Source organism: Protopterus annectens, chromosome 7.part0 (assembly GCF_019279795.1).
Source record: "Protopterus annectens isolate FY-2018-M chromosome 7.part0, PAN1.0, whole genome shotgun sequence".
Taxonomy (NCBI): Eukaryota; Metazoa; Chordata; order Ceratodontiformes; family Protopteridae; genus Protopterus; species Protopterus annectens.
In genome coordinates, this window is record NC_056739.1 from 1,046,041,190 (window position 1) to 1,046,067,838 (window position 26,649).

A 26,649-nucleotide genomic window follows, 5' to 3' on the forward strand; every position below is an offset into this window, starting at 1 on the left:
CAGTCTTACCCAGGCTTCCAGACATATCCCCTGCAGTGAGACACATTCTAGTTTCATCTCATAAGACAACAACTAGAAAACGTTTATGCTAGCAAATGGAAAAGGTTTTCTTGTTGAGCTTCCTTGAATCACATAGATCCCTTCACCGCCCCCGTAAGTACAATTTTAATTTCTTAGCAGACATTTTTAATGAAGGCGCAGCAGCAGCAGCTACCAGACTAGTACAATTAGCTGCTATATCTACCACATAGGAGACATGGGATCAAAAATAATGTCTCACAGATTGTGCAAAGCTTTCCTGAGAGGTACATTTTTAATAAGGCCTTCAGTAAGGGAACCACCATCTCCTTGGACCTCAATTTCGTACTGACTACTTTGATTCTCCCACCATACGTACCAGCTTCCGCTTGCCAACTAAAATTTCTAGCCTGGAAAACAGCCTTTTTGGTAGCCATTACTTCAGCTAGGAGGGTTTCAGAGCTTCAAGCTCTGTCCATACGCCGTCCCTATTTAGTTTTTCACAAAGACAAAGTCTCTCTTAGAACTAATCCTTCATTCCTTCCCAAAGTATGTTCTGAGACCAACTTAAATCAGTCCATTGACCTGCCTGTTTTCTTTCCAAACTGTGGCAACAAGTCAGAATATAAGCTACATCAACTGGATGTCCACAGGCAGTTACACTTCTACTTGCATAGAACAAAAGAATTTAGAAAATCTGACCAGTTATTTGTCTCCTTCTCAGATAACAGGAAAGGTGCACCAGTATCAAAAGTTACCTTGTCAAAATGGCTTACTGACACTATCATGTACCTCACAAGACATCTACAACAACTGGAAAAGCCGCAGAAATACCTCCCAAAGAGGATTACAGGCCTCAAACAGATGCCATACGCAGACCATCTCAAAAAACTCCAGCTTTACTCTGTCGCATATCGCCTACTTGGAGGCGATCTCTGCCTAACATACAAAGCTATGTCAAACCCAGAGCTGTTGGACATGCTCCACTTGAAGAAATCCCAACCCCTCCGAGCAAGATGCTCTAGGGACCTAAACCTTGTCACCGCAATAAACAGAACATGCTGGAAGGATAGATTCCTGTCCCAGAGACTTCCCATACTCTGGAACAAACTACCTATCTATATCAAACAAAGCTCCTCATTAGCACTCTCCAAGAAAAATATTGATGATTGGATGGGAGATAGGAAATTCACCCCAGGGATCACTTCTGTGGCTCTGCTTGACAGGAGCACAGGAAAATCATTTTCTTGGGTGGCAAAAGCCAGGGTACCATTTGGCTAGGCTTATATAGGCCCTAGGGCCAATAGCCTAGTACCTACCTATGAACCTACGCATATAATTCTCAGCATAAACAACTGCCAGAAAAGATTAGAGGCCACTCAACAAGAGCTATGTCAACTTCGGCTGCCTTTCGGGCCAGATTACCTTTAGACTTGATCTGTGCTGCAGCCACATGGGTCAAACCTCATACCTTTGTCACTCATTACAAAGTAGATATGGCCTCCCGGAACAGGGCCTCCTTTGGTTCCACTGTTCTGAAGAGTTTATTCCCTTGAGCCAGTCAAGAAAGAAGGTGCTAGGGATGCTGTCCCAACCCGCAAGAATGAATGTGAGGTGGGATAACATAACATTAAGAAGTTATGTATTCACCAAGTTATGGAGTTCCCCATACTAAAGGGGTGGCGTAAGCCACAAAACGATGGGCTAGGCTTGTAAATGCCCTCGGGCAGATAGCCTAGTATGAACCTATGAACCTATGAACCATAATGTTCCATGTTTGTCATCCATAATCTTGCCTTCATTCTTGTGTCCTACCCTCCTTCCCCCAAACCTTCGCTCCTGGAGGATCAAGAGGAATTTTGTATTGGTTGTGAATTGTGTTCTCTGCTTCCCTTCTTGTCTCATGAGACACAGACTAATAACTATTAACACTGGGACTTTGTATATGATTTCAAAATGTGTTAGTAGTATGCAAACAAGGTCTGGGTTATCTTCCCTAAGCATGATTGGATAGGGTATAGCCTCGAATCAATGGAAACTCTTGAGCTTTAGTAATAGGATGAGTTGGAACCGATGCTCTGTTCCGATCCCAACCAGCAAGAATGAAGGTGAGATTATGAATAACAAACATGGAATGTTATGGTGAGTACATAACTTCTTATTTCATGTGATCTGCGTGTTGTGAAGTTGCTGAGGATACTGATTTCTTGAGTTACATTTGGAAAGCCACTGTAGTTTAGATAGTTTTCTTCTTAGTGCCTTAGCATATGTAGGTCTGCTTGTTTGAAATTGGTTTAGTGTTGTGTTGTGTTGTGTTGTGTGATCCCGGACTACGTTGTAGTTTGTGGTAGCTTTGCGTGAAAGGTTTGTCTCCAGTAACATTTTATAACTCCTCTCACACACTGGCAGATTAAGTTGTGATTGTCAGTCCCTGGGATTCATTAACATCTACATTAAATATACACCATTCTGAGTAAATAAACAGCGTAAGCATAATTCACACTTACTTCCTCCTAAGTTTAGTTTTCTTACTGATTTTCTTGCTGCCTTAAATGTTAAGGGGGGATTAACAAAGGTTACCACAAAGTGTACTACACTTAGTGTAATCTTTCTGAGTGACTAGAAAACACAAAAAATAAGGTAGGGATGTTCTTATACAGATTGCGTACACTTAGTGCAGGTGTTAATGAATCTGGCCCAATGATTGAGACAATTGCTACATTGTTTCTGGATGCCCATTTCAATCAAGTTGACTGTAAATTCAGTTGGAAAGTGCAGATCTGGGATCCCATTTGCTTACTGCTGTGGAGTGATAGTAGTGCCTAAAAGATTAGGAGGAGATTAATTTAAGTGCTGCTCGTCTAATGCAAATCTTCATAAGAAGATGAATGAGACACTTATTGCATCTAATGACTATTAGTCTACTTCAAAAATACTGAGCAGAGTTATGTTGAGAAAGTTATGGTTCTAAATGCCAGCATCTATACAGAGCACAATTAAAACTGCTGCTTGAGAAACACTGCTTTGCATACACAAGCGACTTAAATAGTACAAAAATAATTCAAACAAGCCCGCTGGCCAATTGCAAAATAGCACATTTCAAGGTTCTGCAAATAATCAGCGGCCTAGAAATAGGTTCATAGGTTCATACTAGGCTATCTGCCCTATGGCATTTATAAGCCTAGCCAGAATGTGTTTGGCTTTCGCCACCCATTTTAAATTTATTTTGCTATGCCCTTTTTCGAGGTTAGTATACTGTGCCTCTATCTAACTGTGACACAGAAGTGATACCCGGGGTAAACCTACGATCTCCCATCCACTCATCAAGATTCCTCTTGAAGAGAGTCAATGAGGGACTCTGCCTAACCTGGACTGGGATTTTATTCCAGAGTGAAGGGAGCCTCTGGGTTATGAATCTGTCCCTCCAGCATGTCCTATTTATTTCAGTGCTGAGGTTCAAGTCTCTCGACCGCGTAGCTCGATGGGATTTGGATTTTCTGAGGTGCAGCATGTCCATTAATTCCGGGTTGGACATGGCTTTATACGTCAGGCACAGATCGCCTCTGAACAGGTGGTATGCCACTGAGTAGAGCTGGAGTTTCTTTAACCGGGCAGCATATGGCATCTGTTTGAGCCCTTTGATCCTCTTGGTGAGGTACTTTTGGGGTCTTTCCAGTTGCTGCAGGTGTCTGGTAAGGTACATCCCAAAGGGGCATTGTACTCAATTATGGGCCTGATGAGGGATGAGTAAAGAGGCACGATGACCTCCCCTGATCTAGATGTGAATCCCTTCATGATTAGGTGGGCTATATAAAATGTTTTCTAACCACTTTGGCCACGTGGTTGTCAAATGAGAGATTGCTATCAACTTGGGTCCCCAGGTCCCTAATTACTTCTTCTGTACTTAATGGATTTCCACCTATGTGGTAATTTGTGGGCACTTTGTTTTTGCCAAAGGGGATGACTATACACTTTTGGCATTTAGCTTGAGGCCATGGCACTGGCACCAGTTGTCTGTTTCTATGAGGCCCTTTTGGAGGATGCTTGTGTCGGCTGGAGAGTCGATTATGGCACCCAGTTTGCAGTCATCTGCGAACTTGGTCAGCCACAGTCCTTCCGTGTTGGCCTGTACCTCCGAGAAATATATACCGAACAAGAGAGGTCCCAGGACTGAGCCTTGTGGGACACCACTTGTAACTGGTTTGGAGTCTGACATGGCTCCAGCAATTCTAACCATGTGGGTTCTATCCTTGAGCCAGTTTGCAATCCATCTAGTGACATAGGGGTTTATATTTAAGCTGGTGAGCTTATCTATAATGCCCGAGTGGGGTATTGTATCGAAGGCTTTTGCGAGGTCCAGGTAGGCTGTGTGGACCACCTTCCCTCGTCAATGGCCTTGGTGACTGTTTCAAAGAAATCAACCAGGTTTAAGAGGCAGGATCTGCCCTTAACAAAGCCGAACTGGGTAGGATCCAGTGTTTGTAGGTCCCCAATATCTTTATTTATGAGGTCCATGATGATCCTTTCCATAGCTTTGCAGACCAAGCTAGTCAGGCTTATGGGCGATAGTTTCCAGGATCCGTTGAGGCACCACCTTTATGGAGAGGGACCACTGTTGCTGTCGCCACTCTTTGGGCACATATCCTGTAGTAAGGCTGAGATTGAACAGTAGTTTTATGTTTGGGTTTAGCTCTTCTTTGAGTTCATGTAGGGCTTGGCCGGGACACCATCTGGTCCCATTGATGCTGTGTTTTTGCTTTGGAGAGGCGGCTCTTACCTGAGCATCTGAGATGTCAGGGGCAGCACTCTGCTGGGATAGATATTTGCCCTTTTGGTGGGGAGGGAGAAGTTTGCACTGAACCTGTCAGCTAGGATGTTGGCAATGTCTGTGGGTTCGGTGTATTTTTGTCATTTTGGACTAATTCTGAGCATATCTGGGAATTACCACCCAGGTTCCTAACATAACTAAAGAAAGCCTTGTGATTATCCTTAGTGTCCTGTGCAATTTTTCTCTCGAAGCTGGCCTTAGACAATTTTATGTGTGCCCGTAGTTTTTGCTAATACTGATCAGTGATGCCTTCCGTTTTGGGATTTTGCTTTATCATTTAGTAGCTTCCTCCTTCTATTGTATAGTTTGTTTATGGCTGGGGTCCACCAGACAGGACGTCTGCCTTTGGAGGATTGGGTCTTGGTTTTATTTGGGATCGCATGATCCATGCATTCCTGAAGGTGTTCATAGAATGCGTTTATAAAGGATTCTGTGGTCTGGGCTGTATTTCCCACAGGCCGGGGGCTTTGAAGGATTCCACCTCAGTTTTGAGGAGTGTGAAATTTGCTTTAGAGAAGTTTTTCACTGTGGTTTTCTGGGCAGGGGTGGGGTCGGGATGTGAATATCCAGTGAGATTAGTTTATGGTCTGATCTTACCAGTGAGGGATACACTTCTGGTCTGGAGCATAGAGTCCCCATGTTGGTGATGATCAGGTCCAGTATGTTTTCCCCTCTTGTGGGAGTGGTAACAAGTTGTTCCATAGCATTTGAGTTTATAAATTCTAGGAACCTTTGGGCTAGGTGTTGGAGCTAGAGTAATGCTCCCAGTCTATGTTTGGGTAGTTGAAGTCGCCCAATATAATGGTGTTTGGAGAGACCTTCATATTTTCCAGTGTTCTCAGGAAGGCCGAGTGGGGTTCCTGGGTTTGGGAGGGTGGTCTGTAGCAGGCTATAAACTGGAAGGCAGGTTTACCTCCTGTTAGTTGCACATGGATAGTCTCTGATGCTTCGTGCTTTGCCACCAACCTGGAGGTGTGGGTATCTTTGATGAATATCGATACTCCCCCTCCTTTTGTGGTTCGGTCCAAGTTTTGGGGCCGAAAAGCATGGTATGAGGTATAACCTGGTAGTGCTGGGGTGCTCTCGGGAGCCCTGAACCAGGTTTCTGTTACTGCACAGATATCGATGTTCTCCATGCTAAGGAGAGTTTCGAGTGCGTGCATCTTGCGGTTTAGACTTCTGGCGTTGAGTAGCATTACTCTTAGTTTCTTATCCCCTTAAAGGGAATTTGAAATAAGAAGGGACTAAGGAACTTCCTTGCCCTGAAAACCCCCTGTGACCTCGCCTGGCCTGGACGCTCACTCCAAATAGCAATAAATACCAAGCTCTGCTGACTCATCCCCTTAAAGGGAATTTGAAATAAGAAGGGACTAAGGAAGTATGTGTTACTGCTGCTAACCCTTATCATTGTGATATTGTATTCTAGTCCCTGCTTGGTTATCAGCACGCTCCCTGACCAGGAAGCCAGCAGCCAAACCCCTCTGTTTTCCCTAAGAGAATTACAGGTGTACTTTTAGCATTTGACCACTGAATGGCACCCTCTCTCCTCCATTCCTGACTCCACACATCTCTTACGTGTTTACCATTCTCTACAAGTGTAACCTCTACTGTTTCTCTCCCCCTTTCTGTCCTCTTGACTATTCTATCCTAATAAGCCCTTGTTTCCTGTACTTACCTTCTCCAACAAACAGTCCACTGATTGTTGATTGTTTCTCGCTCTGATTCTGCCTTTCTTGGCTCTACCCGCTGTTTACCTCACTAAATTCCCAAAGCATTGTGAAGAAAATCCCAAATCTCCATGCATGGCTTACTCATACCAAACCTGACTTCCTATCCATCTCTGAAACATGGCTAAAACCCCACATAAAAGACTCTGAAATAATACCACCAAACTATTCTATCTTAAGAAATGATAGAACCCATAAAAAAGGAGGTGGAGTTGCTCTCCTATATTCATCCTCCTTGTCTGTTACCCCATATAACAAACCGATTCCCCACTTCAACAATGCTGAAATACTCCTAGCATTATTTCAGGTTAATATACACAAACACATATGCATAGCCTCCCTCTACACTCCCCCTGGCAATAATATCACAATACTTGAAGATATCCTACTTTGGCTCTCCTCTAACATTTCAAATGAAATAATAGTCTTGGGAGACATGAATATCAATTGGGCCTCCATCCAAGCTCCCACAAATCCACTAAATATCAACCTTTACAACTTCTCACAGCTTATTAACTCCACAACCCACCCCTCAAAAAACCTATCCAATGGTAGCATACTTGACTGGATCTTAGTCTCCCACCCTCAGCATTATTCTGATAATGGCACCCTCCCTGACCCACTTGGTGACCATCTACCAATTTACACATATCGACTCTCTTCACCCATACTCCAAACCCATAATTTCATTACTTTTCATAACCAGAAAAATTTCAACCCCACAACCTTCACTGATTCCCTTAAATCAATAAATTGGAACACCTTAAAAACTCTACCCTTAGATAATGCTGTTGCTCACTTCAATTCAACCTTCTTAAAAATCCTTGACATTCACGCCCCCTTACAGACTAAGAGAATAAAAACCAAAACTGCCCCTTGGCTAACAAAAACTACTCTCATAACCATGAAACGCAGAGATAACGTTTGGACTTCTTACCGAAAAAATAAGTCTCCCCTACATCTAAATGAATATAAAACACTTAGAAATACAGTAAAAAAGCTTATTACCACTGACCGACGAAATTACTTCTCTAAACTTCAAAACAGCAGTACAACAAACCCACAGAAATTCTGGAAAGGAGTCGCTACCCTTCTCAGTCCAGGCAAAACTGACAACCCCAGCCCAGACCCTAATGCTCCTGACATAGACTTAGCTTCACAATTTAATTCCTTTTTCATCAACTCTATTTCAAAACTAACTTCGACATTCTCTAACAACACCACCCCCACCACCTCACCCTCATCTTCCTCTAATTACTCCCTTACCTCTTCTCCAACATCCTCACTCTCTCCTTGTCATCAACTACCTTTCTGTAATACCCTCCCTTTCCCTCTCTCTCCTTTTTCTCTACAACCTATTCCCATATCCACCATTAAAAAATTCCTTCAGAAGCTTAAGCCATGCTCCAACGCCCCAGACAACTTACCATCATATTTTCTTAGTATAGCCACAGAATCCATTGCCTACCCCATTAGTATTCTAATCAACCGCTCTATACAAGAATCCATAGTACCCCAAATTTGGAAAAAGGCTTATATCATACCCTTACATAAGGGCGGCAAAAATAGCAACACAACTAATTTTCATCCCATAGCCATCTTATCACCCATCTCTAAAATCCTAGAAAAATGTATCCAACAACAAATCCTACCATATCTCATAGACAATAACCTATTAACTCCAACACAACACGGTTTTAGACCTAGTCATAGTACTATGACAGCCCTACTCTCCTTCCTGGAAATCGTAAATAAAGCCCGTGACTCTGGACACATTGTCTCGACCCTCCTACTTGACCTCTCTAAAGCCTTTGATACTATCTCTCACAAACTTCTTCTAACTAAACTCTCTCAACTCAACCTATCTCCCTCCTCTTTAAATTGGTTCTCCAGTTACTTATCCAATAGATACCAATCTGTCAAATGGAAAAAGGCCACCTCTTCCTTCCTTACTACCCCAACAGGAGTTCCCCAAGGTTCCATATTAGGTCCTCTCCTCTTCAAAATATTCATAAATGACTTCCATAACTCTATCCCTTTCTCAAATATCATTCAATATGCAGATGACTCCACTATTATCTGCTCTGCAACATCCCTTCCCATACTACAAAAGCTAACACAAGACGCATTCTCTATCACAGAACAATGGATGAATCGCAATCACCTAGCACTAAATGCCTCTAAAACTAAGCTAATGATTTTCACTCCCACCAAAAACACCTCTATCCATTCTAGCACTTTTTCTATCACTAGTCATAACAACACAGCTTTGGAATTGGTAACTGAGACTAAATTACTTGGGGTACAAATTGATAATAAACTCAAATTCAACTCCCACCTACAACTTAATATCAAGAAAACACATCAAAAATTAGGTATGCTGTACCGACAAAATCGCTATCTCACACCATCCACCAAAATCACTCTTGCTACCTCCTTTCTTATCCCCTCCCTTCTCTATGGAGCTCCACTCTTAACTAACCTTCAATCCTCCCTTAAAACTCAACTCTCCACATGCTACAACAAAATAGCTAAATTCGCTACTAGCCACAAGTCCTCTAGTCACCACTGCTCTTCCCTCAAACTAAAATGGCTAGAACTATCCAACCATCTCACCTACACTCAACTAACTCTTGCACATAAACTCATCTTCAACCCCTCACTTTGTCCATCCCTATCCTCTACTTTTAAAATGCATCTACCTAACCGAACACTAAGATCTAACAACCAAAATCTAATAGAATTATACAAACCCAGTCGTCCCTCTGGGAAAAAACTCCTATCCTATAGTCTAGCTCGTCTATGGAACTCTCTCCCACCACTCATTCGTACCATCTCCAATCACTCTATATTCAAAAAATCTCTTCACTCTTACCTTTTATCCCAGTGGGAATGCTCCTGTTCTCTCCCAACATAATCTACACATCTAAACATTGCCCACCTCTCTGGTCACATCCATGCTACCTCTCCTACCACAATCTCTCTTGGCTTGTACTAACATCTCTCTTAAGCTTGTACTAACTTTGCACCCTCTCTAAATTGTACCTTTATATACTAGAACTCCTGTCTCACACTAAATTGTATCACTTGTAAATTTTTATATCTTAACCAAAACCCTATTTTAACCTGGTTTCTAGAACTATACTTACTTGTTGTTCACTTGTAAACTTTGTAATCTATATATATGTATAACCTAGTGTAACTTGTTTACTGTAAACTTTGTAATTTTTAATGTATAACCTAGTGTAAATTACTGGAGCTTTTCTCCCCAGGACTCCATTGAAAACGGGTTCATCTTGGCCCAATGGACTATCCTGGTAAACCAACTGCAAATAAATAAATAAATAAATAAATTATCCCTTGTGATACCTATGGAGGTGGGTTTGTCTTTTGAGCCTTGCCTAAAAAAGGCACTATGGGGGTAGCAAGAGCCTTTGCCAATATCCAAAAGCCCAGGGGTGACAGGTGCAAGCCGTCCCTAGCGAAGCATCGTGGCTTGTCGAGCATAATCATCCCAAGCTGACAGGCATTGGATCCCCTTTGAATGACACCAGTACTTAAGCCAATTGTTGAAATTGATCATCTTGTCTTCATATTGTGGCATCATTCTTGGTGAGGGTAAGATGCTACTCAAGGTCAGGGTCATACCGGCCTGGGCTACATGCTCAGAGAGCTCCTTTATGTCTCTTTTCATGTAGTCCAGGGAGGTACGTCTCAGGTCATTCACACCAGCATGGACAATGACTGAGTCATATTTGTACTTGCCTTGGAGTGACCTGAGTGCTTGTGTTATGTGGCGGATCCTAGCACCCGACAGGCTGCTCACAGTGACCCTCTCCTTGTTCAGTCTGGTGAGCGGGACGTCAGTGTGCCTGACGATAGAGTCACCTATTACAAGTGTATCAGGTGTGTTGTTTAGTCTTAAGGGCTGTGACTGTTTGGCACACTGGCTTTGTGAGATATGTGTTGCATGTGTTTTGTTTTGGGGTAGCGGCTGCTTGGGTGTCTGCTTTGGCGGTCTCTGCTGCTTCGGCAGATCTTTATTTAGAGCCTCTGAGTATGTTTTTGTGTGATTATGTGTTTGGTTTGCTGTCGTGGTAGGTCTATGTGAGACTGGAATTGTAGTGAGTATGGTTTCCTTCTCCTCCTGACTGGTTATGCCAGTACTGAGTTGAGAGAGCTTAGCCTCCAGTTTGGCTATATTGTTGCATCTCTCACATGTGTTGGAATTTGTTGGGAGGAGGAGAGGGTTGTCTGTGTACATGAGGCAGTTGTAACATTGCCTCAAGATTCCCAGATTCACCAGCTGGACCGAGAGGAGATTGACAACTGACCTTTGGACATGCTAGAATAATATTGGGAATTCCTTAATAATTGAAAACCAGGGCCAGTGGGGAGTGAGGGTGTAGTGCTTTTAATTTTTAGTGCTGACTTATATAATTGCTTTAGTGAGCAAGTGCCAGGTAACTTAAGTGCAATGTGTTACAGGTAACTTAAATGCAAAAGCGACAAACAGTAACTTTCTTTCAAGTGAAACAAGGAAATAAGTACAGTAAGCAATGCAGATATCACTAGTGAGCCACAGAAGCTGAGAAGCCGCGTATTAGGTGGAATTAGCGTTCCAGGAAATAACAAGCAAACAAACAACAAGCATATAAACAAAGCTATATTCAGCAGGCCTGGATCTAGTCTATGCTACAGCAAACAAGGTGTACCAATTTCAGTAAGATACAGTTCAAATATTCAGGCACTATAAACCTTTAACCAGAAATTCCCAGCTCAGAAGGGCAGAGTCCAGCCTCTTCTCCCACAAGAGTGCAGACCACAAACCTTCTTAATGTAAAATAACTGGCCTGAAGCCCAAGTGCCTAAACCAGAACTAATACACTTTAAGAATAACAGACACTGGGCTCTCAATCAGCAGTTCCCAACTTAGAAGGATGAAAGCTACCTGTCCTGCCACCACAGTGCATGCCACAAACCTTCCTAATGTAAAACAACTGGTCTGAAGCCCAAGTGCTTAATCCAAAAGACTTAGAATGACAGCTAAACTTTAATCAAGTTACTACCAAGCAGTAATAAATACAATTGAATACTTTAGAGAATGCCTGGATTAGTGCTCAAGTTACACAAACAAAGCTAGATCCAGCAGGCCCGAATCCAGTCTATGCCACAGCAAACAAGGCGCACCAACTTCAGTAAGAAGCAGTTCAGATATGCATGCACTATAAGCCTTCAATCAGAAATTCCCAGCTCAGAAGGGCAGAGTCCAGCCTCTCCTCCCACAAGAGTGCAGACCACGAACCCTCTTAATGTAAAATAACTGGCCTGAAAGCCTAAGTGCTTAAACCAGAATTAATACACTTTTAGAATAACAGACACTGAGCCCTCAATCAGCAGTTCCCAACCTAGAAGGATGTAAGCTACCTGTTCTGCCACTACAGTGCAGACCACAAACCCTCTCAGTGCAAAACAACTGGTCCGAAGCCCAAGTGTTTAAACCAGAAGGCTTAGAATGAGTTACACCAAGCAGTAATAAATACAATTGAGTACTTTTAAGATGATGCAAAAGTAAAAAAAAGTAGGTAGAAACACAAGTACAGTAAAAGCAGATTATTTTTTTTTTTTTTCTGAACAAGTGCTGAGATCAAAGAAACAGATTTGAGTGTTGAAACTAGAAAACTGGCTAGTTATAGGGAAAAAAAAAACTAAGCTGGAAGGCTTCCCTCCAACACAGAAGGGCTTGGGGGCTCAAAAGCCTACAAATAGTCTATACCACTTAACAGGAAAGGCAGGAAACAAGCTTAAATTTTTTTTTTTTTTTTTTTCTGTTTCCCAGATGCTCTCTTTGTACACAGTAGGAGTGCCTGAAATCAGAATATGATCTCACTGCACTCAGTTGAGTGAGCAAATGAGATGGGCCCAGAAGGAGTATCCAAACACAAATTTACAAGAGGGGCGGGCAGCTGCAAGGCCACTAAGATTAACACCAAAACAAAAACAGGGAGGATGGGTGGGACAAACTGAAGAGCAGAGTGAAAACTTCCAGTTCAGCTAAATATTCCTTCCACACAGTTAAAATCAATTTAAATACTGTATTTTTTTGAAAAAAAAAGCAGATAAAGGTACTTAAAATTCTCTTATACGTCCAGTTGAATATAGCAAGTTGTTAGCCGGCCAAAGCTGAGTTTTTAAGCAGAAAATATTTCACACTGTACCACTTAAATAGGCAAGGACAGGAAATCAAAGAATGTGACTACCCCCACACCTGTAATTACTAGCAAATAACAAAATTCAGCAAACACTGACTAACTACCAGTTCAGCTAATATTTCTTCCACACTGAAGAGCAGAGTGAAAACTTCCAGTTCAGCTAAATATTCCTTCCACACAGTTAAAATCAATTTAAATACTGTATTTTTTTTTTAAATGGCTCAGTTCTTTCTCTACTCTAATCCAAAGTTCTCAAACAAAAGCAATTCGTACACAGATAACAGTAAACACATGCAAATGTACTTTAAAAAGGGTAGTAAACTAGTTGTAATGAAGTGAATTTGTAGGAAGATTCTGTATACTAGAAGAGTAGGATGAGCATATTTAAAAAAATAAAGGAAATAGGTAAACCTTACAGGTAGTTTAATTGGAAGTAAACAGCATGGGAGATGAGGGTGATTTGAACTTTAGCAGTCTAAGGGGAGGGAAACGTCCAGTTTAATTTGATAGTTTCTAGCAGTATAAGCAGATAAGATGAGTACTGGCGGAGTTTCCATAGACAGTTTGTAGTAACGGAAGTTTGAGAGCAACACTGGCCCTTCTACACTAAGTGCATTCTTTGTTGCCTGTTTGGTTCTGTAGCTAATACAGCCTCCATTTTGTTATATTTGGTGTTCTCCTTTGTAAATGTGTTTGATAACAGCTCCATTTAGTCAATACATGTTTTTCCTGTGATTTCCTACTTTTACAACTTATTCTTGCGTTAAAGTATATTTTTTGTTTTTTCCGCGGGACAGTGCTTTGCACATTGCAGCACACTACTTAACAGACACAAGCATTTTCACTTTAGAATTTTGTCTTAGGAACCTTAGTAAAATCCTCTTCCCAGTTATAACTGTATAAACCCCAGAGTTAAGTGGTGATATATTGTCACGTAGTGAGTCTGGACTATGTTTTCTCCCAATTAGGTGAGGTACAAAAAACATTTCCTCCATACACAATGTGTACCACAAATCAGTACTTTGCTTACGAATCAAAACCCTTGATCTCAATAATTGTGCGAAGGGGCTTTGGTCTTGCTCTAATAGGCACATTATTCTTCATGTAGAGACTTAAGATTGCTCTTTCAGACAGATCCCAGTGCAGTAAATCCATTCTAACCCTCCCTCCCCCAGCCACATTAGTAAGCATCTGGAGCCATGAATTTGCAGTGTCTAACCATCTCTACAGCCAGCTTGGTTGAAATGGGCATTCTGAGACAATGTAATAGTAGTCTTGTGTATTGACAGCCACCTACTACTTAAACTGACACTATGTGAGAGATGTAGCTGTATATTGTTACTGTAGGCAAAACTGTCACACCAAGCCACTGCAAAAAAGAAGAAAGGTTGTTTGTAACCCATAACACCACACTAAATCAATGACACGTCACACAGACCAAATGCACAGACCTAAATATGCTGAGGCTCTTAAAAGTAACTTACCTAAACCACAAAGGCCTCCTAAATGTTACCTAAGGAGCAAGTACCTTCAGCAACATACATAAATACAAAAAAAAAAAAAAAACTGGCATCCACCATAAAACCGACATCTAAGAGTCTTATTGATTCAGTTCAAAAGCCCATAAGGAATATCTCCACAGTCAAACATCCTTGTCATAGGTGTTTCCTTAGTGAAACCCACCAATGCACCACTTACTAAACTATGCAAGAAGGTTATTGGCAACCGCCTGTAAGATGCCAGGATTCGCCCATCATGCATGCACTCAAGTCCCTGTACCACAAAGTGGACATGACACGGTCATTGTGCAGATGGGTATAAATGATTTGAAGTGTACCTGTCTGAACTATATGAAGAGGAATATGATTGAGCTGTTGGAATATGTGTCTGATGCTAAACTTAGCCATGAACAGTATTCACCACCACCAGGACTGATGCTGCAATCCCAACAAAAGATTATTGACTTCAGCGATTGGCTTAACTTACTGTGTCATTCAAAGGGGTTGCAATAAATATCTGCCTGGGAGAAGATGGTATACCATTTTAACAGCTTTACCAGGGATAGCCTGTACCTATTCAACAAGGCTTTTGTATATTGGTTAAATTGTGGTGTACTTCAGTAGTGCCTTTTAGGCAGCATCAGTCTTCTAATGGTTCCAGCGTTAACAAAACAACACGAAGAGTCTTAACAAAAATCCTACTCCTTACAAGGCACTATTTACCCTGGAAAACATTTATATTTGCATTGTCACAGAGAGACTTGGTTTAAGACCAGTAAAAACACTCCATCACTGCAGGTTTTAATGTGTATCACACAATGAGGCCCACAACATTTGAGGAAGGCATTAAAGGTGGCCATATCTCCACTTTCTCAAACATTTTACCTCACGATTCTCTAAACAACATAGCAAATTCAAATTACTCCATGCCTAACTTATTAATAAATCTCATTATATCATAGCTAGCTATAGGACACCTACGTCTCCATCATTGGAGTTCATATGTATTAAGCCAAACACCATTCTATTCAGAGACTTCAACTACCCATACTTTAATTGGGTGCCAGCCTCAAATGTGTAGGCCCAAAAATTTCTAGACTTACTCAATACAAACTCTTTAGAACAGTTAGTCTGCACCCTGGCAATAAAATCCTAGACTTTATCCTTCCCAATATGGAACTGCTTTGCTCCCCACCAATTTTTGCTTCCTCTCTGGTCAAAAAGGATCACCAATCTGTTAGATGCACACTAAGACCAAAGCAGAAAGCATCTTCCAATACCTTGGTATTCAGAGATTATGCTAAGACTAATTCACTAAAAGTGAGTTGATAACCTGACCAATTTCAAAATATCCCTCAAACCTGATGATCCCACTGTGTATGCGAAAACATTTACAACTGAATTCTTTGCATAAGTAAATAGCTGCATAGACACATCTGTCCCCTTCCGAAGTAAATGAAATGCAAAATTTTAGAATAAACTCCTGTGGCGGAATCTGAATATAAAACTGACTTTTATAATAAATGAAAAAAATCTCATTACACGTAAACAACAAACTTTAATTCTTAAGATTATTAAAGCCTAACAGGGAACTGTGAACCTTGATCAAAGTAACCAAGGCCAGATACGAGGTAAAAATAACCACCCAGGTAAATAATAATCACAAAGTCTTCTTTAGTTTAGAAACCTCAGAAATAATACACAGAACTAATAGTAAATGTCATCACATATTTGGACCCAGAGGAAGTAGGCAATCATTAGCAGACAAATTTAGCTGTAATTTCACCCCTCCTATATTCCCAGATCTCAAACCCACATCTACAGCTCTCCCATAGATTTTCCAAGAATAAGTCCTTAAGGCAATTTTTAAGGGTAAAAGCATTACTTCAGTGAAGCCAGATAGCATACTGAGCCACCTACTGGGCCCCTTGAAACAGGACTTGTCAGACCCTCTGTAGAGACTATTCAATATCAGCTTCCAAATGGTATTCATGCCATTTGAATGAGGGACAGCAGCAACAGTAATCCCCTTATGCAAAGGTTGGAGTATGAGTCAACCTGGGTAATTATAGACCCATAAGCGCGATCATCCTCATCTGTAAGGCTGTGAAAACAATCATCATGGAATTAATACATAATGACATGCAACCTACAACATTCAGAAGTTATGTAGCCGAAACCCTGGTATGTCTTTGAGGCCATTTGCACCTATTCCATGGGCCTGCCCTAATGAAGGTTTTTAAAGTATTATACAGTGAAAACTGATTTGTCTGGTCTTGCAGGTTTTATGAGTGGCTTGTCTGTGTGACCTCTTTACCCGTTAATTTGTCTGTTTTACAACTAGCAGATAAATGAGCAATAATTGATGTAGTTGACTATTTTTATAATTTAAAATTGAATTTGCTTTCTTTTTTTAGATGAAAAAGATGGTTTATTATTAAGCTTGCAAGAATCAAAGAGGTTGGTTCAGGAAGGCATAGACAGAGAAGTACTGCTACAAGGACAGGTAAAAGCGCTGGAAGCAAAAGTGGAAACTCTGAATAACAGTGAAGAAGAGGTAGGAGATTTTGTATTTGTGTTTTTTGTTACTGAGACATTAACATCCCTCTTAACTTACCTGATGGTAACTTCCCTTTTATATTTTTCATGACCCTACTGATTATTCTTCTTTTAAAAACAGAAAAACAGTGATTGTATTTGACCTTGCTTATTGTCATAGTGCGACACAAAGTATTTTTACTGCAGCAGATAGTTTTTATGGTTTAAATGGAGATCCATTCTTCCTGCACCTTTTATTGATCCAGACATCTAAAGTAGCAAAAGGCAATCTGATTTGATTTATCAGCTCCTGTATATTTTAATAATGTAACTATCAAACTTCTTAGTCTTACCACGTAAATTATTTCTCTTCTAAAGGAATGGAAAGACAAAGCATCTAAACTTGTCTAGGCTGTTTCACATTATGAGGCGGCAGATTGCACTCTGGGAGAAAGAATGTGAGGCTGAAAAAGAAAAGAAAAATAAATGTCAGTATGGCAGTTGTCATTGGGTTATTCTGGATACAAACATAAAATACCATCTAGAATAGTGGTATAGTGATTAGTGTGTGTTCTTTAGTTTCTAAATGGAGCTGGACTTCATTATTATTATTTTTTTGACGCATTACAATGAGGGAAGTTTTCCTTAAAAATCTGAGTTCCTTAAGGAGTACTTCAGTGCTGCAAATTCTTAACATGCTTTTTGATCCAGATATATATATATATATATATATATATATATATATAGTTTACTATCGTTTAGCGATTGCTACAATGCCGAATCACTAAGTAATATGACTGTAAGGTCGCAAAACAAGAATGCCGAGGACTACCTGTTCGAGCAGTGTCTAATATTGAATCCCCTGACCTGCACAGACACAGGAACAAATGGTAACATGGGTCCATAAGGGCATAAAGTCCAGGTGTTCGAACAAGAAATCCTTGGCATTGTCTCACATTATTTAGTGATGTATTATTGCAGCAATCTCTGAAATGATAGTAGACATGTGTATTTATATATATATATATATATATATATATATATATATATATATATATATATATATATATATATATGTACTTCATATGACTGACATTTTAAAATGGATGGGAATGTCAACTTCTGAAACACTGAACTCACAGTGGTGTAGGAAGAGTATTTTTACAAAGATCATGGTACAATGAGGAGCTCAGAATTTGCCCCTTACCCTGCCTAGTGCTGTGGATTGTGTGGAATGCTCCATGTTTAATGTTGCCCAAGGCCACTGTTAAGCATAGAAATCCAGTTTCGATCTGTTACCTAATATCTAATGTGATATATATGAAGTTGAAATAATAAAACTGCATGCACTGCAACCATGACAAGGGAAGTGCATTTCTGAAATTGTATACCTTTGAACATGGTGCTTCCTATAATATAATTGAAATTTTAATGAAAGCTTGTTCTTAAATGAAAAACTCTGTGAAGTGTCCAACACTTTCTTCAAGTCTTCATCTAGCATTGAGTGGCCAATTTTTCTTAATAGTGTTACAACGTATATCTACATCACTAGAATGTCAGAAGAACCTTAGGTTCTTGACATTGTGTAGATGCACCAACACCTCGTTCATGTAAGGTATTGGGCTATGAGATTCGACCAGCAGATAAAGGTAGAAGTGTAGTGATTATGGGCAGGTTATTTTATGATGAACAAATGCATGCTTTACGTGACGAATTACTGGATTTCTATGCTGATTGTAAAAGTCGTAATCTTATTTATTATGCTAACTGTACCCGCTGTGACATATATTATGTTGGCAAGACCAATTGTTTATTAAAGGAAAGAGTACTTGAACATAGCAATGATATTAGAAATAGTAAAATGAATAATGCTGTAGGTAGACATGTTTGTGCATATGGCACAGATCAGTTTTAAATGTCTTGTACTAGAGTTAGTTACAGAAGATGTTAGAGGTGGAGATCTTGTGAACAGAACTGATGAAGTTGAATTGAAATGGATTTTGGATCAACAAGCTGATAGGTTGTCAGGATTAAATGATTGTGTGTCTTTAAAACCAGTGCTCAAGGCACGTCCGTTAATTTATTAAATGTACAGAAATTATGAATGACCAGTAGGTATGTAGTTTAAATGGTAATGTGATTGGCTACATTTGTTTTATTCTCTATTCCTGATTGGTTGCAGATGATTTGAATGTACTATTTAAATGTGAATTTTAATGGTGGTTTTATATAGTCTGATGAAGTGGCATATTGCCGTGAAAGTACTTACCATTTTTCAATAAAAATACATTATGTTAAGTTGTCAATCTCGCCTTCATTCTTGCTTGATGGGTTCGACTCGGCACTTGCTAAGCTCGAGAGTCACTTTTACCAGCTTGAGGCAGCCCCATATCCCATGATGCAAGGCGGTAAGTACCCAGATCTCGTTTGCCGCTTCGCTGATGAGGTCCTCCTTTTACCAGCTCCTGGTAAGTGATTTATACACTACTTCCTTGCCCCTTTTTTCAGTTTAAACTCATTTTTAAAGTTAAAATTAATAGTTTTAGACTAGTTTTAGTCCTTTCCTGACTAAATTTCCCTCTCTACTAAAACTTTTTAGTCAGGCCTTCTCCCATCCCCCCCCTTGTTAGGGTGTGTGTGTGTGTTTGTGAGACAATATTTTTTCCCTTTTGGGATTGTAAAATTTTCTTGGACAAGTGTTGTGTGTGTGTGTTTACAACATGTCTAAGGAAAGGGTCTCAGGCTTTAAGAACTGTGACTCGTGCTGTCAGAAAATGTCTCTGACAGACGGTCACACTTCTTGCCTTTACTGCCTGGGACCTCTCCACCTGCAGGACTCCTGTGCGATTTGTCATTCTTTTAGCCAGAGAGTCCTGCAGGAAAGGAGAAATAAGTCTCTGACAGGGGTCACACTTCTTAAGCCGGACTGGGCTCTCCTGGGACTCCCCATGCGATTTGTCATTCTTTTACCCAGGACTCCTGTGCGATTTGTCATTCTTTTAGCCAGAGCTAAGTCGGCTCCATCTAAGACTTCTAAGTCTTCCAAGGCCCAGGCTTCTGTGTCCAAGCCTGCAGCCTCGGCTCCGACTCTTTCAGAGTCGAGATCGGCTCCGGCTGGAGCCGATTCTGGTTTGCACAAACCTTCGGTGCCGATTCCGGTTCGACCACGTTGGTGTCGGCTCCGATCGGTTCGGATCACCATGTGGCTCAGGCTTCGGTGTCGGCGCCGATCGGCTCCGACACCCTTACGTTTATGGCTGTATCGGCTCCGGCCGGAGCCGATGCATCGAAACCTTCTGTCGGTGCCGAGAAGTTGTTGGCTCCGGCAGCTTCCAAGGTTTCTTCGGCTCCGATGGTTCCTTCGAGGAAGAGGTCTAGGTCCCCTTCCTTGGAGCCGATACTCTCGGCTCCGGCTTCTCCTCTCCTCTCGGAACGGAGCCATCGGAGCCGATCATCCAGGTCATCCAGGCTTTCTGACCATGATTTAGAGAGAGTGGTCAGTAGATTAGTAAAATCACAGGCACTGGCCCAAATGCTACATAGTCCGTCTCAACAGACGACTATTAGTCCACACCCCATTGCAGTTCCTCCTTCGACTCAACCACAGAGTTTGGAGTTGGAGTCTTCGGGAATGGTTTCTGCTACGGCTGAGGGACAGATACCCCCTTCTGCTCTTTCAGCCTCTACTCTTATCTCCTCTTCCAGACCTTCCTTAGAGGGATTCGGTGGTCGGGCTTCCCTGGTCTCCTCCGAGGGGGTGAGTGGGATCGGACCCTTGTCCAACCCCACTCTTCCCCTTGGAGCCTCGGCCTTGGTGAGCTTGGCTCCGACATCTGCCTCGGAGCCTTCCCTTTCGGTGGGTCCTGGAGTTCCTGGTTCTTCGGAACGGGTTCTCTCGGACCTCCCTGGGAGGGGAGCCTTCGAGGTGATGAAGAGTGTGCTGGCCACTGGACTCAGCCAGCAGTCTGTTCCCTTAGCTCCTCCCTCTATGGTGCCTGTTGACATCTCTGCCACTTCTCTTGCTCCCGGACCCAGAGATCCTCCGCCTCAGGTTTCCCCACTGGGAAGAACCCCCTCTTCTGAGGATTCTCCTGATCTGTCAGGAGATCCTCCGCGAAAGAGGACCTGTAAGGGGAAACACGTAGACTCCCCCGAGTCTATCACTTCAGATACTGACTTAGATGAGTCAGAGGGATCCCCAAGATCCCCCTCTGAGGATGTCTTCTTTTCAGACATCCTAGAACTCCTTAGACAGAGGGGAAACTGGCCCACCAATAATCCCTCTGAGGATGAGTCAGTATACCTGGAGGCGTTTGGATCTCAGCCCTCCACCTCCTGGGTGTCTCCGCCTTTCGACCCCCCTTATGCAGGTTATTGCTCGAAAGGCGTGGGCTGCTCCTGACTCAGTAGAGCCAGTCCCTAGGAGGCCTTCTAAATTTATTACTGCTCCGTCGGACAGGCAATTCCTCACAAAAGGTGTCCCTGCTGATGCCATGGTGGTGGCGGCTGCCACTAAGAAGGAACTTGCAGATCCTTCCGTACCTGTCCATCCTCCTAATAAGGACTCTAGGACCATGGATAGATATGGTAAGCGGATGTTCTCTTCAGCGACCTTTGCTATGCGTTCGCTGAACTACCTATGTCACTTCACCAGACTCCAGAGGGATATCCTTAAGGAGCTAGGTGAAGTAGTACAGGATCCTACAGCTGCAGGGGCTCAAGAAAAAATTGCTTCGCAGCTAGGAACCCTTAATTCTATTGCTAACTCCTCCATGCTACTGATATCATATGCTGCTCATAGTGCGAGTATGGCCGCTGGTACTAGTGTGGCTCTTAGGCGCCAAGCCTGGATGCGGCTCTGTAATTTTGCAGATCCTTTAAGGCGTCCTTCACAAACTCTCCCTTTGATGGGTCAGCTTTGTTTGGCCCTCAAGTGAAGGAAACGTTGACCAGGTGTGAGCAGGACGGCAAGACTCTTTCTGCCGTAGGGGTCCGTTTTTCCACTCCTTCTAGACCTTACCCCAAAGGACAGAAGGGTGGCAAAATGTGGTTCCGCAAATCCCAAGGAGTCACGCTGGATTCACGTGGTCAGTTTACCCCTAGAGGCAGAGGGGGTAACAATAACAGACGCCGCTCTAGAGGCAGACGGGGTCCACAAAACCAGGGAAGCAGAGAGCCTCTCTCTGACAAGCCCTTTCAGCATCCCTGAGGTGTTGCCCGGCTGTCCATCCTTGGAGGCAGTCGGGGGAAGACTATCGCTGTACCCAGAAGCCTGGCGTTCCCTCACTCAAGACAGATGGGTACAGTCGATCATATCCGAGGGTTACAGAATTCCTTTCGAGGAAAGTCCTTTCTATCACTCAAATTCCCTTCCAGATGTACCACCCGGTCTAAGGGAAATTGCAGAGTTAGAAGTCTTAAAACTACTGCAAAAAAGAGCCATTCAGCCAGTTACAACAGATCATTCAGAGCCCGGAATCTACTCAAGGTTCTTTTTGGTCCCCAAAAAGACGGGAGACTGGAGACCAATATTGGATCTCAGCAGACTCAACAAGTCTGTGAGGAAGACAAGATTCCGAATGGTCACTCTTCAGTCAATTCTGCCCTTCTTACAGAAGGACAACTGGATGTGCTCAATAGATCTTCAGGATGCGTACTATCACATAAAAATTCACCGACGCTCCAGGAGATTCCTCCGCTTTCGGCTGGGGCCCAGTCATTTCCAGTTCAGAGCCCTGCCCTTTGGTCTCACTACAGCCCCCCAGAGTGTTCACCAAATGTATGGCAGTGGTCACGGCTCACCTGAGACGTCAAGGATTCCAGGTGTTTCCGTATCTCGACGACTGGCTCCTGTCAGCCACCACCAGGCATCAGCTTGTTCAAGCCAGGGATTACACAATAAATCTTTGTTCTCAATTGGGCATCTCGATCAACTCCGAAAAATCATCCTTATTGCCCTGCCAGTCTATTACTTTCATAGGCGCAAACTTAAACACTGTTCGGATGTCAGCTACCCTTACAGATCAAAGAATCTCAGACATTCAAAGTCATGTCAGGATCATTCTAGCCAACAAGAAGGTACAGGCCAGAATGGTTCTAAAGGTGTTAGGCCTCATGGCTGCGGCCATTACCCTTCTTCCCCTGGCTCGCTTCTATATGCGCCTTCTTCAATGGATGTTGTTCACTCAGTGGTCTTACCAACAACTTCCAATGCGTCACCAAATATTGGTGAGACAGATTTGCAAGAATCATCTTGCTTGGTGGATCGCTTCTCCCCAGATTCACCAAGGCAGACTCTTTGTACCCCCATCTCCGGTAGCCACTGTCACTACGGATGCCTCCCTGATCGGGTGGGGGGGGTCATTATCAGGGCAGGATGGTTCATGGGACGTGGCAACCTTTAGAATACCACCTGCACATAAATGTCCTAGAGATGAGAGCAGTGCTTTTAACGTTGCAAGCCCTCAACGACTTTCTTCCCGTAGGGACAATTGCAGTCCACACAGACAACATGTCTGTAGTTTGGTATATCAACAAACAGGGCGGAACCAAGTCCTACCCCTTGTGTCGAGAAGCGCTCAGACTTTGGCAATGGGCGATCTCCTCTCATCGGTTTCTGGTAGCAGCGCACATCCCTGGGAAAACCAACATTTTAGCGGACAGATTGAGCAGAGCTATTCTCATGCCTCACGAGTGGTCTCTCAAGCAATCTATAGTGGAAGAGATTTTTCTGGAATGGGGTCGTCCATGTTGCGATCTTTTTGCTACTCCCCAAAACAGCAAATGCCCAGACTTCTTCTCTCTCTTCCCACTGCCAGGCCATCCCCAGAGACGCTCTGACCCAGGATTGGCCCCAGGGACTTCTTTATGCCTTTCCTCCTTTTCCTCTGATCCCTCAAGTTATCCAGAAAGCAACCGTTTTGAGAGCCAAATTGATTCTCATTGCTCCTTATTGGCCTCGACAAATTTGGTTTCCGTTCCTCCATCGTCACCTTTTGGTGCAGCCGTGGCATCTGGACCCAGTACCAGATCTTCTGATTCACCAATCCGGTCAGCTGCACCGGTCTATCCCCTCTCTCAACCTCACAGCATGGTTGCTCCACTTCCTTCCTTAGCCAGGATTCCTATGATCTCTAACCCTGTTAGAGACATCCTAGTAGCTTCATTAAAATCCTCTACCAGGAGGATTTATACAAGCAAATGGAAACGTTTCTCTTATTGGGCTAAAGCCAAGAATATTGATCCCTTCACTGCTCCAGTTCAAGCAGTTTTGGATTTCTTAGCGGAGATTTTTCACGCGGGCTCCTCTTCTTCCACAGTTAGAGTTCAGTTGGCTGCTATCTTGAACTTTCATGTCGGGTTCGCAGATCACAACATCATGTCCCACAGGCTTTGTAGAGCCTTCTTGAAAAGAATTTTCCTCCTGAAGCCTCCAGTCAGGAGTCCTCCTCCTCAATGGGACCTAAATTTAGTGCTGACATCCTTGATTCTTCCCCTTGAGCCAGCTGTTTCTTGTTCCCTGAAATTTCTTTCATGGAAAACTTTGTTCCTGGTAGCTATTACATCGGCTAGGAGGGTGTCTGAACTTCATGCTCTATCTGTTCGCCCCCCCTATTTGGTCTTCCACAAAGACAGAGTATCATTGAGAACTAATCCGACCTTTTTGCCTAAGGTCGCCTCAAAGACTAATTTGAATCAAGCCATTGATCTCCCTGTATTTTTTCCAAACTATTCAAACAGATCGGAACAAAAACTACATTATCTTAATGTCCACCGCCAACTCAGATATTATTTGGACAGAACAAAACAATTCAGGAAATCCGATCAACTCTTTGTTTCCTATGCTGATAACAAGAAAGGCCTTCCTGTCTCAAAAGTGACCTTATCTAGATGGCTTTCTTCTGTCATCTCTGAAATTTATCGGCTCAGGGAAAACAGCTGTGCTCAAAACCTAAAGCACATTCAACCAGAAGCTTAGCTACTTCTACAGCCTTTCAAGCTAGACTTCCTTTAGACACTATTTGTGCAGCGGCCACTTGGGCCACTCCTCATACATTTGTTTCCCATTACAAATTGGACTTGGCCTCCAGGGACAGAGCCAGTTTTGGCTCTACCGTCCTCAAGAGTCTGTTCCATTGAGCCACCCAGGATAGAGGTGCTAGGGACGCGGTCCCATCAAGCAAGAATGAAGGCGAGATTGACAACTTAACATTGAGAAGTTATGTACCTACCATAACGTTCCATGTTAGTTGTCTTCTCGCCTTCTTGCGACCCTCCCTCCTTCCCCCAAGCCTGGACAGACCTTTCTCTACAAAGAATTATAGTTCTGAAGACCATACAGAGCTGGTCCTTCTACCATCATGCAGGTTTTTCTCTCCTTCTTTCTTCCTTTGGGAAGTTTTTATGCTAGGTGCTATTGCCCTTTTGTCATCAAACGAGATCTGGGTACTTACCGCCTTGCATCATGGGATGTGGGGCTGCCTCGAGCTGGTAAAAGTGACTCTCGAGCTTAGCAAGTGCCGAGTCGGAGCAGAGGATCGGCTCCGAACCCATCAAGCAAGAAAGAAGGCGAGAGAAGACAACTAACATGGAACGTTATGGTAGGTACATAACTTCTCATTTTTATTGTTTGGTGTGGTAGAGTTTTTCTTTTTTGAAAAGTTTTAGTCATCTATTACTTCAACTTTTATTCACAGTTGCCTTATCTTTTTGTATTTTATGTGATGGGAATTTCTTTATTTTCAGTAATTCTTTGTGTTTCAAATGTTTCTGTAAGCTACTTGCATGTTGTTGGACTTTTCTTTGGAAAACGAGTATCAAAATTTCATTGAAGAAAGAAGGAAAGGATATGCAAACAAAAATGTATAAGTATATATGAATGGAGCAATTTATATGGCTTATATCATTGTTCTACAAGTTTAGAGTAGTATGACATAAAGTGGAAAAAAATGCATTTTAAAAATTTGAAATGAAGAGAGGATACAGAACACTTTTGCAAGAGCACTGAGAAATATATGTGATTTTATAAGGGGTAGCAGATAGTAGATATACTGATATACATATGATTTCTCTTGGCAGATGGAACTGCAGGCAGTGTAATAAATTGTTAGATGTGCAAGTTGGTGTATGCATGTGAAGAAAGGAAAGTTAAAAATAGTTAACCATGATTCATATCAATTCATCCAAATGAGTTTTTATAACTATGAAGTAACATATTTTAAGCATCTTGTGCGCTTCCTACTTGAGGTAGTTAAGTTGTTGGTAAGTGTTCCACCTTTTGTGTATTTGCCCCCCATTTTGTATTTGGAAGGCTGAGAGCTACAGGCCTATCTTTCCTAAATTACTCTGAGGTAAGTGGTTGAATTTGTACATTTTATGGCACCATCTGACTTGGTAAACGCAGTTAGAATTTATTTATTTATTATTTAACTTCTTTATTGACATTTGATTACTGAGAAAGTCAGACTGGGCAAGTGTTCTCCAGATCTCTCATTTGTGTAACTCAACACTTTACAGACTTTGCTGGTAAAGGAGAGGTTGTGGAGAGGTTGGAAAAACTGGTGCATGTTTTTTATTAGTTGAATGTAAATAGTAATTTAGCCATTTTCTACTGAGTAAAAATATTTTTGTGTTAGAAATTGCATTTATGGGATGGCACAATGCAATAGTGGATAGTGTTGTTGCCTCACCGCAAGAGGTTCCCTAGTTTGATTCTTGGCTGGGTTTGGCTGGGTTGCCTTCTGCATGTCCTCCCTTTGTGTGAGTTTCCTTCTGGTGCTCTGGTTTCCTTCCACATTGCAAAGACCTGCTGTAAGTGGATTGGGCAC

At 42.3% G+C, this 26,649-nt stretch overlaps 1 protein-coding gene across 2 annotated transcripts in view; it reads left to right on the forward strand.

Annotated features, from left to right (window-relative positions):
• Nucleotides 1–26,649, forward strand: part of CEP152 (centrosomal protein 152) — a 2,961,597-nt gene that overhangs the window by 1,034,001 nt on the left and 1,900,947 nt on the right. For both annotated transcript variants that reach the window (XM_044077591.1, XM_044077592.1), the window contains exon 8: nucleotides 16,702–16,841. In XM_044077591.1, coding sequence (XP_043933526.1) covers nucleotides 16,702–16,841 — 140 coding nt within the window. The remainder of the gene's footprint in view (nucleotides 1–16,701; nucleotides 16,842–26,649) is intronic.